Below are 14,190 nucleotides of genomic sequence, written 5' to 3'. Positions count from 1 at the left end.
ATGCTGCCATCACAACCTACATCATTGCCACTACCTCCTTCATACATCTTCCCTCATGGCCACCGCCTCTGCCAACACCACATCACCACGGCCAACTGTTCCACCGCCGAATCCATCTCATTCGACATCACAACCACCACTTCCATTCAGGGAGAGGGTAACATTATTAACTATATATAATCTTTTTGTTATAGGAGAACTTCGAATGATCTTTCAATGATTCCAACTTCTTATATTTCAAATCCGGAATGTTCAAGTGGTATTGATTATTTCACTTTTTCTTAAGACTTTCTAACCATCGGTAAGTTATCTGCTCTTATTGTCAATTTAACGTAAATTTTAGTTGCTGATATTTTCTTAAGGTCTCGCAACAATTACTCTATCATTCCTCTCACATAACATATATTATGCAGCGACTTTTGGTTTCATTTTTCGAAGCAATCCATGGAGAACACTTTTCCAAGGGTAGGTCATTTCCAATCAAGGTAGATTTGGTGGCATCCTCGGATGAAACTGCTAAAAGGAAGTTGAAACAAAAAATGTATTCTGGTCAATCCAAGCTGAATTTCTATTTGATCATTTTAGTTTTGGGTCAAGACCAAGAAATTTTATTAAACTAGTTTGCTAACCCAACCATGTTAACGAGGAGCGTGTTTTACAGAGCAGAAGGGGCAGGGCTCAGCCCTACCACATGGTCCACATGTCCAAACCCACATATGACATCGGACCACCTTCATCGCTCGTTCTGTTACATATGATAGAGTACTTGTTTAGCTATCAACTACTGTGCACTCTTCAATGAGGACATTTTCGCTCACGAGTGTAAAGACGTGAATGAGATCAGGTCACACATCCCACTTCCACCAAAGAGGGGACTCGACGTATAAAGCTATATTCTGCCCTATTTCCTGTGGTTCTCCTAACAATAAACAGAACGGTGTCCTACCCTGTCCGGCGTTTCATCCATCCTCCACCCAGAATTCAGAAAGAAAGTAGAGAACACGCACTAAACTCAAAAACTCAGCTTCACCGTCTTCTCCAGAAGAATTGGAATTGGACCCACAACACAGAATGCTCCAAAATCCAATCTTACCCCCTCCCATCTCTCAAACTCCACCCGGGCAACACTCAAAACAGAAACCCGACTAATACTTTAAAGAGAGAGACGGAAAAAAAAAAAAAAAAAACCCGGTACGGTACCTTGGGGTTACCGGAGGTGCAGAGGTCGGCGACAATCCGATTGAAGGCGTCGAAGCTGCCGCCACCCGCAGCCGATCCGGGGACGAGGAAGCGGAGCGCCTGCGCCGCAGCTGCCATCGGCCCGATTCCCACCACCCCCAACAACAGCAACAGCGACCCAAACCCTAAACCCTAGCAATCTCCCGGGTCACCTCGCTCGAGACATGGACGAGAGGGGACATGGGTACGAGAAAAGAGAAGGGTTTGCAGAGATTTCGCCAATGGAAAAGCGCACGGGACACCGCCCCGCCCCGCCACGCCACGCCGACGCGAGTGCAGGCTTCTTTTTGGCTTTGGTTTTGATGATGCTCGCTTGCTGCTGCGTTTGAACTGTGAAGAGTTCGTTTTTCTCGCCTGTAGTTTTGGACATCATCATCATCGTCAGTGTCCGAGGCTTTCTTTCTTAATTAAATCGGCCACTCTCTTCATTTTTCGGGGCCCAACACGTTTGTGTGTTTTTTGGGGGGCTTTTTTGTTCTGAGGTCTCTCCGAACGGCTCCTAATTTTCAATTTTCCGGCTTCTTTATAAATCTCGCGATCCTCGTATTTTTCATCATTTGTGACGGGCAACACCCGAAACCTTTCGAAATATTCAAATATTGACATTTAAAAGAATTGACAGCTTTTTTTTTATAAGTTATTGGCGTTTATGTTGATATTTTTTTCATCGTTAAGTTTTAAAGAGAATGCAATAAATAGGCGTGGCAAGTAGTTTTGATGGGTAAGTCATGAGTGGATAGCAAATAATTTGATTTTTTTTTTCGGCTAATGAAAATTAAGATTCATTTTTTTTTTCCATTCCTAGTAGAAAGTAACATCGTCTAGTTAAAATTACGAACGATTGGTCATAGATATAAACACAACTCATTACTAATTTAGGTAAAAAGATCTAGGGTGATATCCATAATCACATATGTACCAATTAGAATACCGATCGGAGGATCTTCTTCTAAAATATGGCCCTGAACACATCGCCACTCTTTCTTTTGAATTTTTCTCAAGATCGTGTGAATTTTTTTATGGATAATAGCAATAGATCGGGAAGATACAATCTTTCCATCTACATAAAAGTAAGTCATTGGTTTATTGCCCAAGTCGGAAATAATATTACTCATTTTATCTTAATTTCATTATCGTTCAAGGATTTAGCTCTTAAATTGAAAGTACTGATTTTTTTTAATCAAAAACTCCTCTCAATACTTCCTCAAATTTGCAAATGCCAAGTATTTGAAATTTGGGTGGACAGGCTTGTCGTCAAACTCGTCACACCCTCCCTAGCATGTCGTTCAATGATAACATTCAAAGTGGGTACTTACAAATTTGGCGCCTTGATTAAATCATTGAGATCCTCAACTTCACCTGTAAAATGTCAAAAACACACGAGCCTCGTATATTTGAGAGATACGTATTGATTCATATGCAAAGCTCAATGAAGCAATTCCTACTGCCTGTTTTACGTTCGGCACTAATCTTTTTTCATTTTTCTGATTTCTTTTGGATTTTCTAGGTATATAATTCCTGCAAAATCATATTTTTATCCAAATATTGTATTATTTATAACCACCTCAACTCAAAAACCATATATTACGAAAATCATTAATTGATTTTTTTTTATTTTTTGGGAAAACTGTCAAAAAAGTCCTGAATCTTTTGTATAGAGGCTAATTCAATCTTAAATCTTTCAATGGTGCCAAATTAGTCTTACACTTTTTGGCGATTTGCCAATTTAGTCGTAATTCTTTTGATGATTTTTTAATTCAGCCATAAACCTTTTGACTATTTATCAATGTAGTCTTTTCGACTAAATATCCAAATAATAGGTTTATAACTAAATTGGCAAATCATCAAAAGGGTCAGGATTACATCGGCCCGATTGAAATATGTATGATTAAAATGGCTGTCACACAGGATTTATTACATTATGGACAATTATCCCTTTGTTTTCCAAATTTCATGTACAAACGATAAATTCTTCACATGATTTTATTATTTTCAAAAGTCACGTTTTGGTTCAGCTTTGAGAATAGGCTTTTAGCCTTAAAAGCCCCTTAGGGAAATGTTGAACCATTTGGTTCAGCTTTCCGGACTCCATTGGCCAAATGCTGAAACCATTTTTTCCCTTCCCAAACTACCCTCACTTATTCTTTAATATTTCGATTTTGCCCTATTGTTACTGGTTATCTTCTTCACGAAAGTGTGACCGACAAGGGCGGCCGACGACACTTGATCTGGATAGTGAAGGGCTGGTGAGGTCGCCCAACCCAAGCAATGGCCGCCTAAGGTCACAGCGCCTGGGGTCGTGCAACCCCAGGCGGGCGTTGCCTAGGGTCGCGCGACCTTAGACCTATTCGCCTGAGGTTGGGCAACCCCCGGCGATGGCCGCTTGGGTTGCGCGACCCTTGCTGGTGGTCATTCGACCTGGAGCGATGGCCGCCGATGCCAGATCTGACTCGCCGGCGGTCGTAGCCCTTCGCCGGCTTCGACATAAGGTAAATTTTTTTTTTTTAATAAAAAAGGGTTCCAAAGCCCTTTGCAAAAAAAAAATAATCAAACAATACTTGAGCCAAAGTAGCTTCATAAAGAATTTTTTATCGAATGCCATTTGTATTTTTTTAATAAACTTTAACCTAAAGGTATTTATATTTGTCCGAGATTCGTTCGTAAAGTTGAACCAACCGGGTCCAAAGTATTACACGCGCTTGAATTCAAGCAAAAATACAGGAGGCGGACCCAACCTTCTCGTGTCTGCGCTGCGAGCGATAAAAGAGGAGTCTTCCGTGGGAAGACAACGGATAGAGAGAGAGCTTCAAAGTCCTTCTCCTCTCTCTTCTTCTTCTTCTTCTTCTTCAAGCTCGGAGGCAATCCAAGCAACCATGTCGCTTCTTCGCGCCATCCCTCTCGTGTCCCTCCGACTAAGACCCTCCCGCGCTCTCGTCCCCGGCGTCCTCCGGCTCAATCTCCGGCCGCCGTCGCCGCGGAAGAACGTCGGCGTCCTCCCCGTTCCTGTCGCCGCCAATTGCTGCTGCTGTTCTACTTCCTTTTCGACTTCGTCGGAAGCCTCGGCCGCCGGTTCTCAAGCCCCAGTGGCTCCCAAGGACGGCGGGCTCGTCTGGGTGTCGAGGACCGGGCTCTGCGGCGGGCTGTCGTCCGATGACGTGGGCAGGAGGGTCCGGATTTGCGGGTGGGTCGCGCTTCATCGGGTCCATGGTGGTCTCACGTTTCTCAATCTCAGAGACCACTCCGGCATTGTGCAGGTCGAAGTTCAAGCTCTGCGCTTTCGCTTTGTTCGTGTTCTTGTTATTATGCTACCGCGCTGTTCCTGTGCTAGAAGACGCTGCTATTCGTTATTGATCGAAAAGATTGGATTTTGAGGGGAAAGTGATGGTTTTACTCCCCTTCTTTACTTGACGGAATTGAGCTTTGAGGTCATGATTAGGGGTATAGCTATCATCCAAGTTTTCCAGTTTCGCTGGCGTTGCTTTGTTTGTGTTGGTTTGCATCACGGGGGAATTTAATAGTCGAGCAAAAATTCTTATAAAGAGTTTTCATGTGTATTGGCATGTGGATAGCCATTTGCAGATATTGTCATGCTTATAGATATTTCCCAAGTGAACTCGGTTGAAGCAAAAGGAGGTCTGATTTTATTTCTAGTGGATGTAGATGTTTTCTTTCAGAATACTCTCTGAAGGCATATGAACTATATTAAGGGTACTACGAGACTCTATTGACTATAATGTGCAAACTTAAGTTGCGTTTGTCACGTTTTTTTGCTCTAATGAACTTTTTCAACCAAAGTTGCTTAATTTCCAAGTTCATGCTTTTTAATTCTACACATAGGTCACAACCCTGCCCAATGAGTTCCCGGAGGCCCATGCTGCCATAAATCAATCGAGGCTTGAATATGTGGTTTCCGTTGAAGGAATCGTGCGGTGTCGGCCAGCTGAGTCAATCAACAAGAAAATAAAAACTGGGATGATAGAGGTACATACGCAACTTTTGTGCACCATACTTGCCCTTACTCCCTTTGTGGCTCAAAACAAGAAGCATGTCTTCTAAGCATTAGCGGGCATGGTAATATGCTCCTCCACCTGGCCTTTTGCCCCTAGGGTGGGTCATATTTCTAGCTCCCTGTGATTGGCCAGTGTCCACAGAAATCAACCTGCCTCGCGCTTTTGGAACTGTCCTAATTCCTTAGTGGTATTACCGCATTCTATACAATCTTGTTCCTGGATTTCAGGTTGCTGCTGAGCATGTCCAAATATTGAATACTGTTAGGTCTAAGTTGCCTTTTTTGGTCACTACCGGAGATGACGGAAAAGATGCAGTGAAGGAGGAGATTCGTCTAAGGTATCTGCGATGTGATTTTTATGTGACTAGTGAATACTCTTCTAGCATATGTTTTGGGGGTTTTACTTAGAAGGGATTCTGATAAATGCCCTTAGATACCGATATCTCGATTTGCGCCGTCAACAAATGTACTCCAATATCACACTGCGACATAGAGTGGTCAAACTCATTAGGCAGTACCTGGAGGATATGCATGGTTTTGTGGAGGTACTGTTTTGTGATGGATGAGCAACTTTGAATGTCCATGGTTGAATATGTATATTTTTGCTTGTTTATTTCGTCATTTGTTTTTTTGATCTTGAGTTCTCAACATTCTCATGGATATAAGGTAGATTGAGACTCCAATTCTTTCAAGATCAACTCCGGAAGGTGCTCGAGATTATTTGGTGCCATCAAGAGTTCAGGTAATTCATTTCTTTGTACATTTTGCTTGGCTTGTCTATATTTGAAGCTTTTAGAAGGATGATTTTCGACAAGGTGTTTACCCTTCAACAGCAGCCTTGTTGAACAATGAAGCTTCGCAAGAAGTTTGTATTATAACTTGAGGATAGTGTGGCATAAAAAGGATTTTGATCTTGCAGATAAAATGCCATGTGAGGTGATGAGGTGTTTGAATTGGAAAATGGACTGGTATAAACGGGGTAGCGAATGTAGTGGTTGAGCCCCAGGAAGTCCTCGGTAGACTAATGAATCTACCAAATGGAGACAGCCTTGAATTGGCTAACCATCTGCTAGAGTAGGTAACTTTAACTGATTGGTTAGTTGTATAAACTACTAAGATATTTTTCTAAGGAAAATGTGTAGAAACTTTTCTATTCTGTTGTACATTAACTAAACGAATTACCTTGATGGAGATTGTAAATCATTCAGTATGGATTTAGATTAAAATCTCAAGCAAGAAAGCCACAGTGAGACTCGTTTGATACACCAGTGAATCATCTTCTTACATGATTGGCATGAGCTTGCAGTGTAAATTACCGAAGCCAATCAAATGTGTTCCTGAAATTATTGTTGGGAAGGCATGGAGTTCTCTGATACTTTATCCTTCTCTTTCTGAAATGCATGCAGCACTGCTCTTGCGCTTACATAATGAACAATCAATTTGGAGTTCTACATTATTTCTTATTTATTGTTGGCATCAGATGTGTGAAGCCTGAGAGTAAGCCCTTTTGGACGAACAAATCACATGAGAAGTATACAAGGATAATGCGAGTGAATATTGTCTATTTGTCTGGTACATGGTTGTACTCCAATTAATGTGAGAGGAGAATAAGAAGTTCCATATTTATCTATTCTCTGCTTTTTACAATTGGGGACCTCTGATTTGCATATTTTCTATTTAGAATATTATCTTCTAGCAAGGAAGGACAGTAGTTCTTGAGTAATTATTTAGTAAACATGCTTTTTATTGAGTTGTTAATCTGATTGTTTAGTTGTTTATTTTGAAGCCAGGAACATTTTATGCTTTGCCCCAGAGTCCACAGCTGTTTAAGCAAATGTTGATGGTCTCCGGTTTTGATAGATATTATCAAATAGCAAGGTAAAGTGGTGTCTTTGCATACATTCATCTAAGTTCTCACCATTAGCCATAACTTGGACATGCTATGACTCAAACTGAGCAATATCAATTTTACCTTGCGGCTCAAAGACGAAACTTTTGGACTCTTTATACTTTAATGGCAAGACTGCATCTAGATTGATTGTGTTTCTGGCAATAGAGGTTCGTGCTAGTTTGTGAGCTTTCTCTTGAGGGATGCATGGGTTGAACCTGTCCCACCAAAATGAGAAAATATAGCTTTAGCTGGCCTAGCGCTTGCTCTTATATGTTTAGTATCATACTATTGTTGGAGTTATAAGAACGTAGGAGATGAAGTGAATGGGTCAATGACAAAACAAGTTTATGTGGGTCTAGGAGATAGACTGGTTCTTCTTTTTTTAGCTAATTGCTGGAACCAATGCCGATTTAATTACGATGACTACACTTTTGGCGGAAAAATGCTGATGATGATTTAGCTCTTTCATCTTGCAGATGTTTCAGAGATGAAGATCTAAGGGCTGATAGACAACCTGAATTTACACAACTTGATCTCGAAATGGCTTTCATGCCTTGGGAAGATATGCTGAAGCTCAATGAGGATTTAATTAGAAAGGTAGCTATGTCCCAGATAGAGTGGTTAATACAACTTTTTGGTTGGATCAGTCGGTTGGAAAGTATACTTTGCACATGCAATTCATTAGAGTTACTTGGGTTTGCATTAACCATTTGGCATGGTTCCCATAGGGGAAAACGCTTGTGGGGAGCAGGAATGGTGAAAGGTGAATGGGGAGCACACTTAGACAAAAAGAAAAAAGGGTGGACTATGAGCGCGGTCTCCCAGTAGCTTTTTTTAGGCAGAAATTATGAACTTGGGGGGCAAGCACTTCGAAACATTTGAATAAACTTAAGCATCTGACTATGGTCCCATGTGGGGTAATGTAGTGTAGTGCAGCAGTCACAGGACCGGCCTCTCATTAACATGGGTCAGTTTGACTCCTCACCAGTACACTTCTTGCAATCTCACCGGTCATTGGGGAGTGGGTGATTCGCCTTTCTGGGAGATTATCCCAATTGCCAATGAATTAAGCAGAAAAAGGATGAAGCATCTGTGACAATGAAATAATACACTTTCTCCTATGGATGAAATGTTCTTTCTAATTGATGCCATAGTCTGCTATTTTGATTCCGAGCACCTCGTAAACCTGTAATTGTTTAGGAAGTCTCAGTCCATCTTTATAATAAACCTGTGTTAAGGCCGGCAGCAACTGCGCTCATTTTTATTGTTGCCAGTTTACTATGAATATGTTTAACTTGGTCAGGATGACAAAGAAAGATCTTTCGTCAAACTTTGTTCTCCAAGCATTTTTCTGGATGGAACCTGAAATTTGTTGTGTCCTGCTATATAGATATTTCTATTCTGTGTGTATAGCACAGTTAAATTCACCTATGGTTGAACAGCAATTTTACTAAATTAACGTCTTTCATCTGCATAAGCCACTACGTGCTCATGAGTAACCTGATTTACAGGTATTCCTGGAGATAAAAGGCATTGAGCTACCTGACCCTTTTCCAAATTAACGTCTTTCATCTGCATAAGCCACTACGTGCTCATGAGTAACCTGATTTACAGGTATTCCTGGAGATAAAAGGCATTGAGCTACCTGACCCTTTTCCAAGGCTCACTTACGCCGAAGCAATGAGCAGATATGGTTCAGACAGACCAGATACTCGATATGAGCTAGAATTGAAAGATGTAATCCACGATTTACCTTTTCTTTGAGCATAACTGCCGAATTTATACTGCAAAGCATAGTTAAAGAGGATGCTCCTACTTCCACTCATATGATAAGACAGTTCCTTTTTTAAAAGATGAAATAATGTTCCAATGTCCGTCTTGTTTTGAGTCTATTCTAGGACCAGCTTCATATGACCTTTCTCTGTGCCATGCTCCTCTCCCTTTTTTTCTTCTTATTTTAACTCATCTGATGGTATTTTGCTTGATGTTTTCTGGTTCATTTGTGGATGATTTGATAGTATGTAAAATGCAATCCCTGTGATAGGGATAAAGATAAATCAAAATATGGGGATAAAGATAAGTAAAGATAGTGGAAATCTTTTTTCATATCTTTCCTCTGATGTGTTGGAGGACCATTTCGTTGTTTGCACTTCTCCATCCATTTGAATTGTGAATGTGTATGAACGAAAACATTTTCAATGATGGATGGCTTTATTTATATTTCTGAATGCATGTGCAAGCAGAAGCCACATTTCGTGCCTTTTTATGTGAGATTTTTTGCCTTAATAAGACATTGAACAAATACTAAGGCTCCGTTCGTTTGGCGGAAAATATTCTTCCGGAAAATATTTTCCGGGTTTTCCGGTGTTCGGGGGGAGGAAAACGTTTTCCGTGGAAAAATATTTTCCATCCCCCCTTCACAAAATAGCCTAAGTCTATGGAAAATGACTTCCACTTCTTCAAAAGCGGAAATCATTTTCCGGAGCTTCTTCTTCTTCTTCTTCACTAAGGTCGCCAGCCACCACCGCCTCCGGTCGCCGGCCGCCGCCGCCGATCGCCGGCCGCCGCCGCCGGTCGCCGGCCGCCGCCGCCGGTCACCGGCCCGCCGCCGCCCGCCGCCCCGCCCGCCGCCCGCCCGCCGCCGCCGCCGCCCGCCGCCGCCGCCCGCCGCCGCCCGCGCCGCCCGCCGCCGCCCCGCCGCCGCCCCGCCCGCCGCGCCGCCGCCGCCGCCGCCGCCGCCGCCGCCGCGCCCGCCCGCCGCCGCCGGCCGCCGCCGCGCCGCCGCCCGCCGCCGCCCGCCGCCGCCGCGCCGCCCGCCGCGCCCGCCCGCCGCCGCCGCCGCGCCGCCGCCCCGCCGCCGCCGCCGCCGCCGCCGCCGCCGGCCGCCCCGCCGTCGCCGGCCACCGCCGCCGCCGCCACCGCCGGCGAAAAATATTTTCCGAAACTTTTTCATATTGGTCGCCGAACACCGGAAAATTATGTTCCGGGAAAATATTTTCCAGGAAAATGACTTCCGGGAAAATATTTTCCAAAAGGAGAATATTTTCCGCCAAACGAACGGAGCCTAAATGAACCCTACATGGATCTTGCTTTTGAGTTTTGTGCCATGATCTTTGTTTTGAGTTGGCGCTGCTTATATTACAAGGATGTGGTTTTGACACATCAGGAAATAGCAAATTTACGGGTAATCAGGAAATATCATACTGGACGCATAGATGGGTTCTCATAACATATTGGAAGCAAATTTAGTAACTCTATCATGGTTATCAACAGGTGTCTGATATATTTGTGGAGGCATCCTTTAAGGTTTTCTCTGACGCCTTGAGAAGTGGTGGGATTGTTAAAGCATTAAGTGTTCCTTCAGGTGCAAACGCTTACTCCAACACAGCTCTCAAAAAAGGTGGACTTTACAGCGAAGCAATTAGATCTGGGGCAAAGGGCCTGCCTTTCCTGAAAGTCTTGGAAAATGGTAGAATTAGACTAGTGTTGCCTTCAGTCTTTTCATTATAGCTGACCTCATTTGACTATTTACTCGTTTGAAATCTTTCAGGGGAAATTGAGGGCATTCCTGCATTGGTATCAAGTTTGGGCCCTCAAAAAACGGATTTGCTATTGAAAAGATGTGCTGCAGCCTCTGGTGACCTAATTTTGTTTGCAGTTGGAGATCCTGGTTCTGTCAATAGATCTCTGGACCGACTTAGGTTATTTATTGCACAGGAATTAGGCTTGGTTGATCATGTAAGGTTTTAAATTGTCTTTTTCTGATTTAACCTAATGACATGACTTATCTTTGTAGTCTGCCTGATAAATTCTTCTTCCTCAATCTGTAGTCCAGGCATTCAATTTTGTGGGTGACTGACTTTCCAATGTTTGAGTGGAACGATTCAGAGCAGAGACTTGAGGTATGGCTGCTGTCTTCATTTTTCACCTGCAATTGAAGTCAGATGAGGACAAATTTCTATGCAGATGGCTTCTGTAGTCGGTTTCCTGCATGTGGTGTGCATAGTCATTTTCTTTGTCGCTCCATTTTTTTTTTCTTTTTGTTCCTATGTTATCTGCTGAGTAACTTAACAACTAGGACTTCTGCTAGATTCTGACTATGGATGGGTTTTGCTAATTTTCACAGTTGACGTAATTGCATATGGTTTACGCACTTGGGCTTTGTTTGGGAAGTGGTGAGGTGGGGTGAGGGAAAATTTGAGAGGGGAGAGAATTCTTTGGAAGTTCGAAATTTCTCTTCGCAAAGATGCATAGTCTTACCCATTTTCCTCCCTCATCTCTCATTTTCCCTACCTTCTCTTCTTCCCAAACAAAGCATTAAGGAATGGGCTCAACGAGTCATCTTCTGTGTCCTTGAGATGTGGTCGTTAGAAAATGGAGCGAGATATTACAAGATATTCATAAATTTTACTTCTATGCAGATGTGAGGATATTTTTATTGGTGAAAGATGTAAGGAGTTGATTGCAGTATGGCAATTATTTCAGATATATTTAAGGGAAATGGTAGTTTTATAACGTGAAGTGAAGAAATCTTTGCCACTTTAATTTAGATGTGATAAGCACCTGGTTTCTTTTTCTTACATCGATGTATGCGCATTGGCATAATCTGGTTTTGGATGGCGAGCAGCAAATACATCTATCTTGAAATTATTCATATAAATCCTTATGTTCAAAATTCAGATATATTTACATTTATGTTGGTCAGACATGAGTGCTTGAGCGTGAACATGATCAGAATTTGTTTTACCAATGTCATATTACCTCGTTCATTATATTTATCCCTGCTTTGACCATGGTATGATGCACTTTCTTGTCCTTTCCGACCATTTTGGTCCTCTTGACTTCTACTAGGTAGGCAGCCTTCCTTTTCTTTTCCTAGTGGACATCAATGGTGAGAAATAACAATATTCTCATTAAATTGGATCCGAGTTTCCTCACAATGGCGTATTTCTCATTACTCATGAGTGAAACCGTAATTTTAAATAAACTGGTAACTCTTAGCTGTTGGTTTATGTTCTATCCTGTCTTCATTATCTTGTTCTTTTGCAGGCCTTGCATCATCCTTTTACTGCCCCAAACCCTAAAGACATGGAAAATCTTTCTTCTGCTCGTGCCTTGGCTTATGACATGGTGTACAATGGAGTAGAGGCACGCCTTTCTCTTTCAGCAGCTTCTGTTGGTAAATTGTGTTAATCTTATGATGTAGAGAATCTAAAATTGCCTTGGCCATCCATCTGTTCCTTTAGATTGGTGGCGGGAGCCTGCGAATTTACAAGCGCGAAGTTCAACAAAAGGTTCTGGAAATTGTTGGAATCTCTCCAGAAGAGGTGAGGACAGATATCTTCAATATCTAACTACTGTTATAAACAGGGTTGCGAAAATTTCTCAGCTCAATCTCACAAAATATCTGCTGATAAGTTCAACCTTTGCCTTGATGTTTTCAGTCACAATGAAAATGGACCTACATAATGTCTATTGTCATCAGAATTTCGGCTAATTTCAGGCTTCTGTGTGATTATGAGCTGCATACTGGTAGATAGGAAGGTCATCTGATTACTAATGTGCTATAATAAAATGTGAGATGTTGCTCCAAACCATATATTCCACTAGTGATGCCTGGATTTCCCCTTTGTTCTTTCTTTCCTATTTTATCTTTGATTTTTGCCCCCAGCTTCAAGTTTGTTTATTTGGACATCAGAAACCTTCATTTGACGTCTGTAGGGGGTCAAATGCAGGTGCTGCCCAAACGATGTCAGATGTCCTTTAGGCTCATTAGTCTTTTTTCTGATCAACAGGCTGAAGCAAAGTTTGGGTACCTTCTGGAGGCTTTGGATGCAGGTGCTCCTCCCCATGGTGAGGAATTTCTTTGCCTCGTGAGATTTCCTTTGTGTGTGCATCTCTACATATAATCTTCTGATTTGATATGCAGTTGTAAGCTTCTTAGAGTATTGGAAATATTCATGCAGTGACGGACCATACTGTAATTACCGTTGCAATATAGATAAAAATGATCTTTGTGGGGAATTAAGGGGAAAAATCGGATTCCATACCAAGAATTACTGCTTGTCCTTTCATGCAGATTCCTTGTTTCCATGCTGATTGCATTGCATGTGTCTTGATTTGTATGCATACTGTATGTAATTGTTTTTTGATCCTCAATGTTTTTGGTGCAGGTGGAATTGCGTATGGCCTCGACAGACTGGTGATGTTGTTGGCCAGCGCTAATTCGATAAGGGATGTCATAGCTTTTCCAAAAACGACTACTGCTCAGTGTGCCCTTACTCGTGCACCCTCGGAGGTTGATCCTCAGCAGCTAAAAGATCTATCCTTGTAGGCCCAGTAACTTATTAGATGAGTGTGGAGCTAGCTCTTCTCTTTATAGCTATCATTTTTTAAGATGGGATCTCTTTTTTATCGTTTAATCTCATCAATATCTCGAGAACATTTTAGCGGGATAAGAATAAAAGGATTAATTACATTAGTGGCTGGAGTGTACTTCCTCGATAGTTTGTCTCCATAAATGTATCTATTGGAATATCAAAAGTTTTTTGTTGATCAGCAAAGCAGCTTTTCTTTTTGTTCTTTTTATAGTCCGATTCCTTTTGGTCAGTCCAGGGCTTGAAAGAGCTACACCTAATGAGCCTATTGTCAATGTTTCGTCAATCATGCCTGGGAATCAGGACAGAACACTGTTTAAGTATCGTTTATCCAATATTTTGATGGTTGATGAATTGCAATCCGGATTGTCTCTATGGCTGCATCCCTTAAAAAGGAAGTAGTTGATATGAATAATTGGTTCTGTCGACTCTTCATGCGTCGGTCGACAACTCTGTCTAGTGAACTCTGGAAATATCGTGACTTGTCCTTTTGACACGTAGAAGGCTATTGTATTGCTAGCAGTGAACTTTATGTCACGTTGATCCGATCACTTTCACAACAAGAGGATTTTTACGCCTTCAATGAATTTATGAAGCAACGTTTTAGCAGGTGATCTTTCTGAATCACACACCATCATTTCTTATGAGCGCCCGAGGGTGCCCAAATACATATA

General features: G+C 42.0%; 2 protein-coding genes across 5 annotated transcripts in view; one reads left to right on the top strand and one right to left on the bottom strand.

Annotated features, from left to right (window-relative positions):
- The window catches only part of LOC115690359 (serine/threonine-protein kinase TOR), a 32,068-nt gene extending 30,482 nt beyond the window's left edge, over positions 1–1,586 (bottom strand). For both annotated transcript variants that reach the window (XM_056304943.1, XM_056304944.1), the window contains exon 1: positions 1,201–1,586. In XM_056304943.1, the coding sequence (XP_056160918.1) occupies positions 1,201–1,317 (117 nt within the window). In that variant the 5' untranslated portion in view covers positions 1,318–1,586. The remainder of the gene's footprint in view (positions 1–1,200) is intronic.
- A 2,456-nt stretch (positions 1,587–4,042) lies between these two features.
- Positions 4,043–13,722, top strand: LOC115690348 (aspartate--tRNA ligase, chloroplastic/mitochondrial). Of its 3 annotated transcripts, XM_030616680.2 has the most exons (15): positions 4,045–4,493; positions 5,077–5,220; positions 5,477–5,586; positions 5,682–5,793; positions 5,919–5,990; positions 7,035–7,126; positions 7,616–7,736; positions 8,754–8,876; positions 10,413–10,608; positions 10,690–10,877; positions 10,970–11,041; positions 12,189–12,287; positions 12,386–12,466; positions 12,935–12,992; positions 13,313–13,722. In XM_030616680.2, exons 1-15 carry the CDS (start codon positions 4,113–4,115, stop codon positions 13,471–13,473), a joined length of 2,010 nt encoding a protein of 669 aa, XP_030472540.1. In that variant the 5' UTR covers positions 4,045–4,112; the 3' UTR covers positions 13,474–13,722. The 3 variants fall into 3 exon arrangements, with proteins under 3 accessions (XP_056160875.1, XP_030472542.1, XP_030472540.1); XM_030616682.2 differs by lacking the exons at positions 12,935–12,992; positions 13,313–13,722 and adding an exon at positions 12,643–12,880 and having other exon boundaries at positions 4,044–4,493; XM_056304900.1 differs by lacking the exons at positions 12,189–12,287; positions 12,386–12,466; positions 12,935–12,992; positions 13,313–13,722 and adding an exon at positions 11,991–12,182 and having other exon boundaries at positions 4,043–4,493.
- The last annotated feature ends 468 nt before the right edge of the window (positions 13,723–14,190 follow it).

Source organism: Syzygium oleosum, unplaced genomic scaffold (assembly GCF_021117445.2).
Source record: "Syzygium oleosum isolate NSW1041296 unplaced genomic scaffold, Sole_v2.1 Sole_v2.33, whole genome shotgun sequence".
In the NCBI taxonomy this organism is placed as follows: domain Eukaryota; kingdom Viridiplantae; phylum Streptophyta; class Magnoliopsida; order Myrtales; family Myrtaceae; genus Syzygium; species Syzygium oleosum.
Note: the sequence above shows the minus strand (reverse complement) of the source record. Positions and strands in the feature narration are given on the sequence as shown.

What these genes read in the sequence shown, in the direction of transcription:
- LOC115690348 (XM_030616680.2), top strand. Translation starts at nt 4,113, where the DNA reads ATGTCGCTTCTTCGCGCCATCCCTCTCGTGTCCCTCCGACTAAGACCC. An exon ending in AAGGAGGAGATTCGTCTAAG is followed by an intron (nt 5,587 to 5,681) that starts GTATCTGCGATG and finishes AAATGCCCTTAG; the next exon opens with ATACCGATATCTCGATTTGC. An exon ending in TGGTGTACAATGGAGTAGAG is followed by an intron (nt 12,288 to 12,385) that starts GCACGCCTTTCT and finishes CTGTTCCTTTAG; the next exon opens with ATTGGTGGCGGGAGCCTGCG.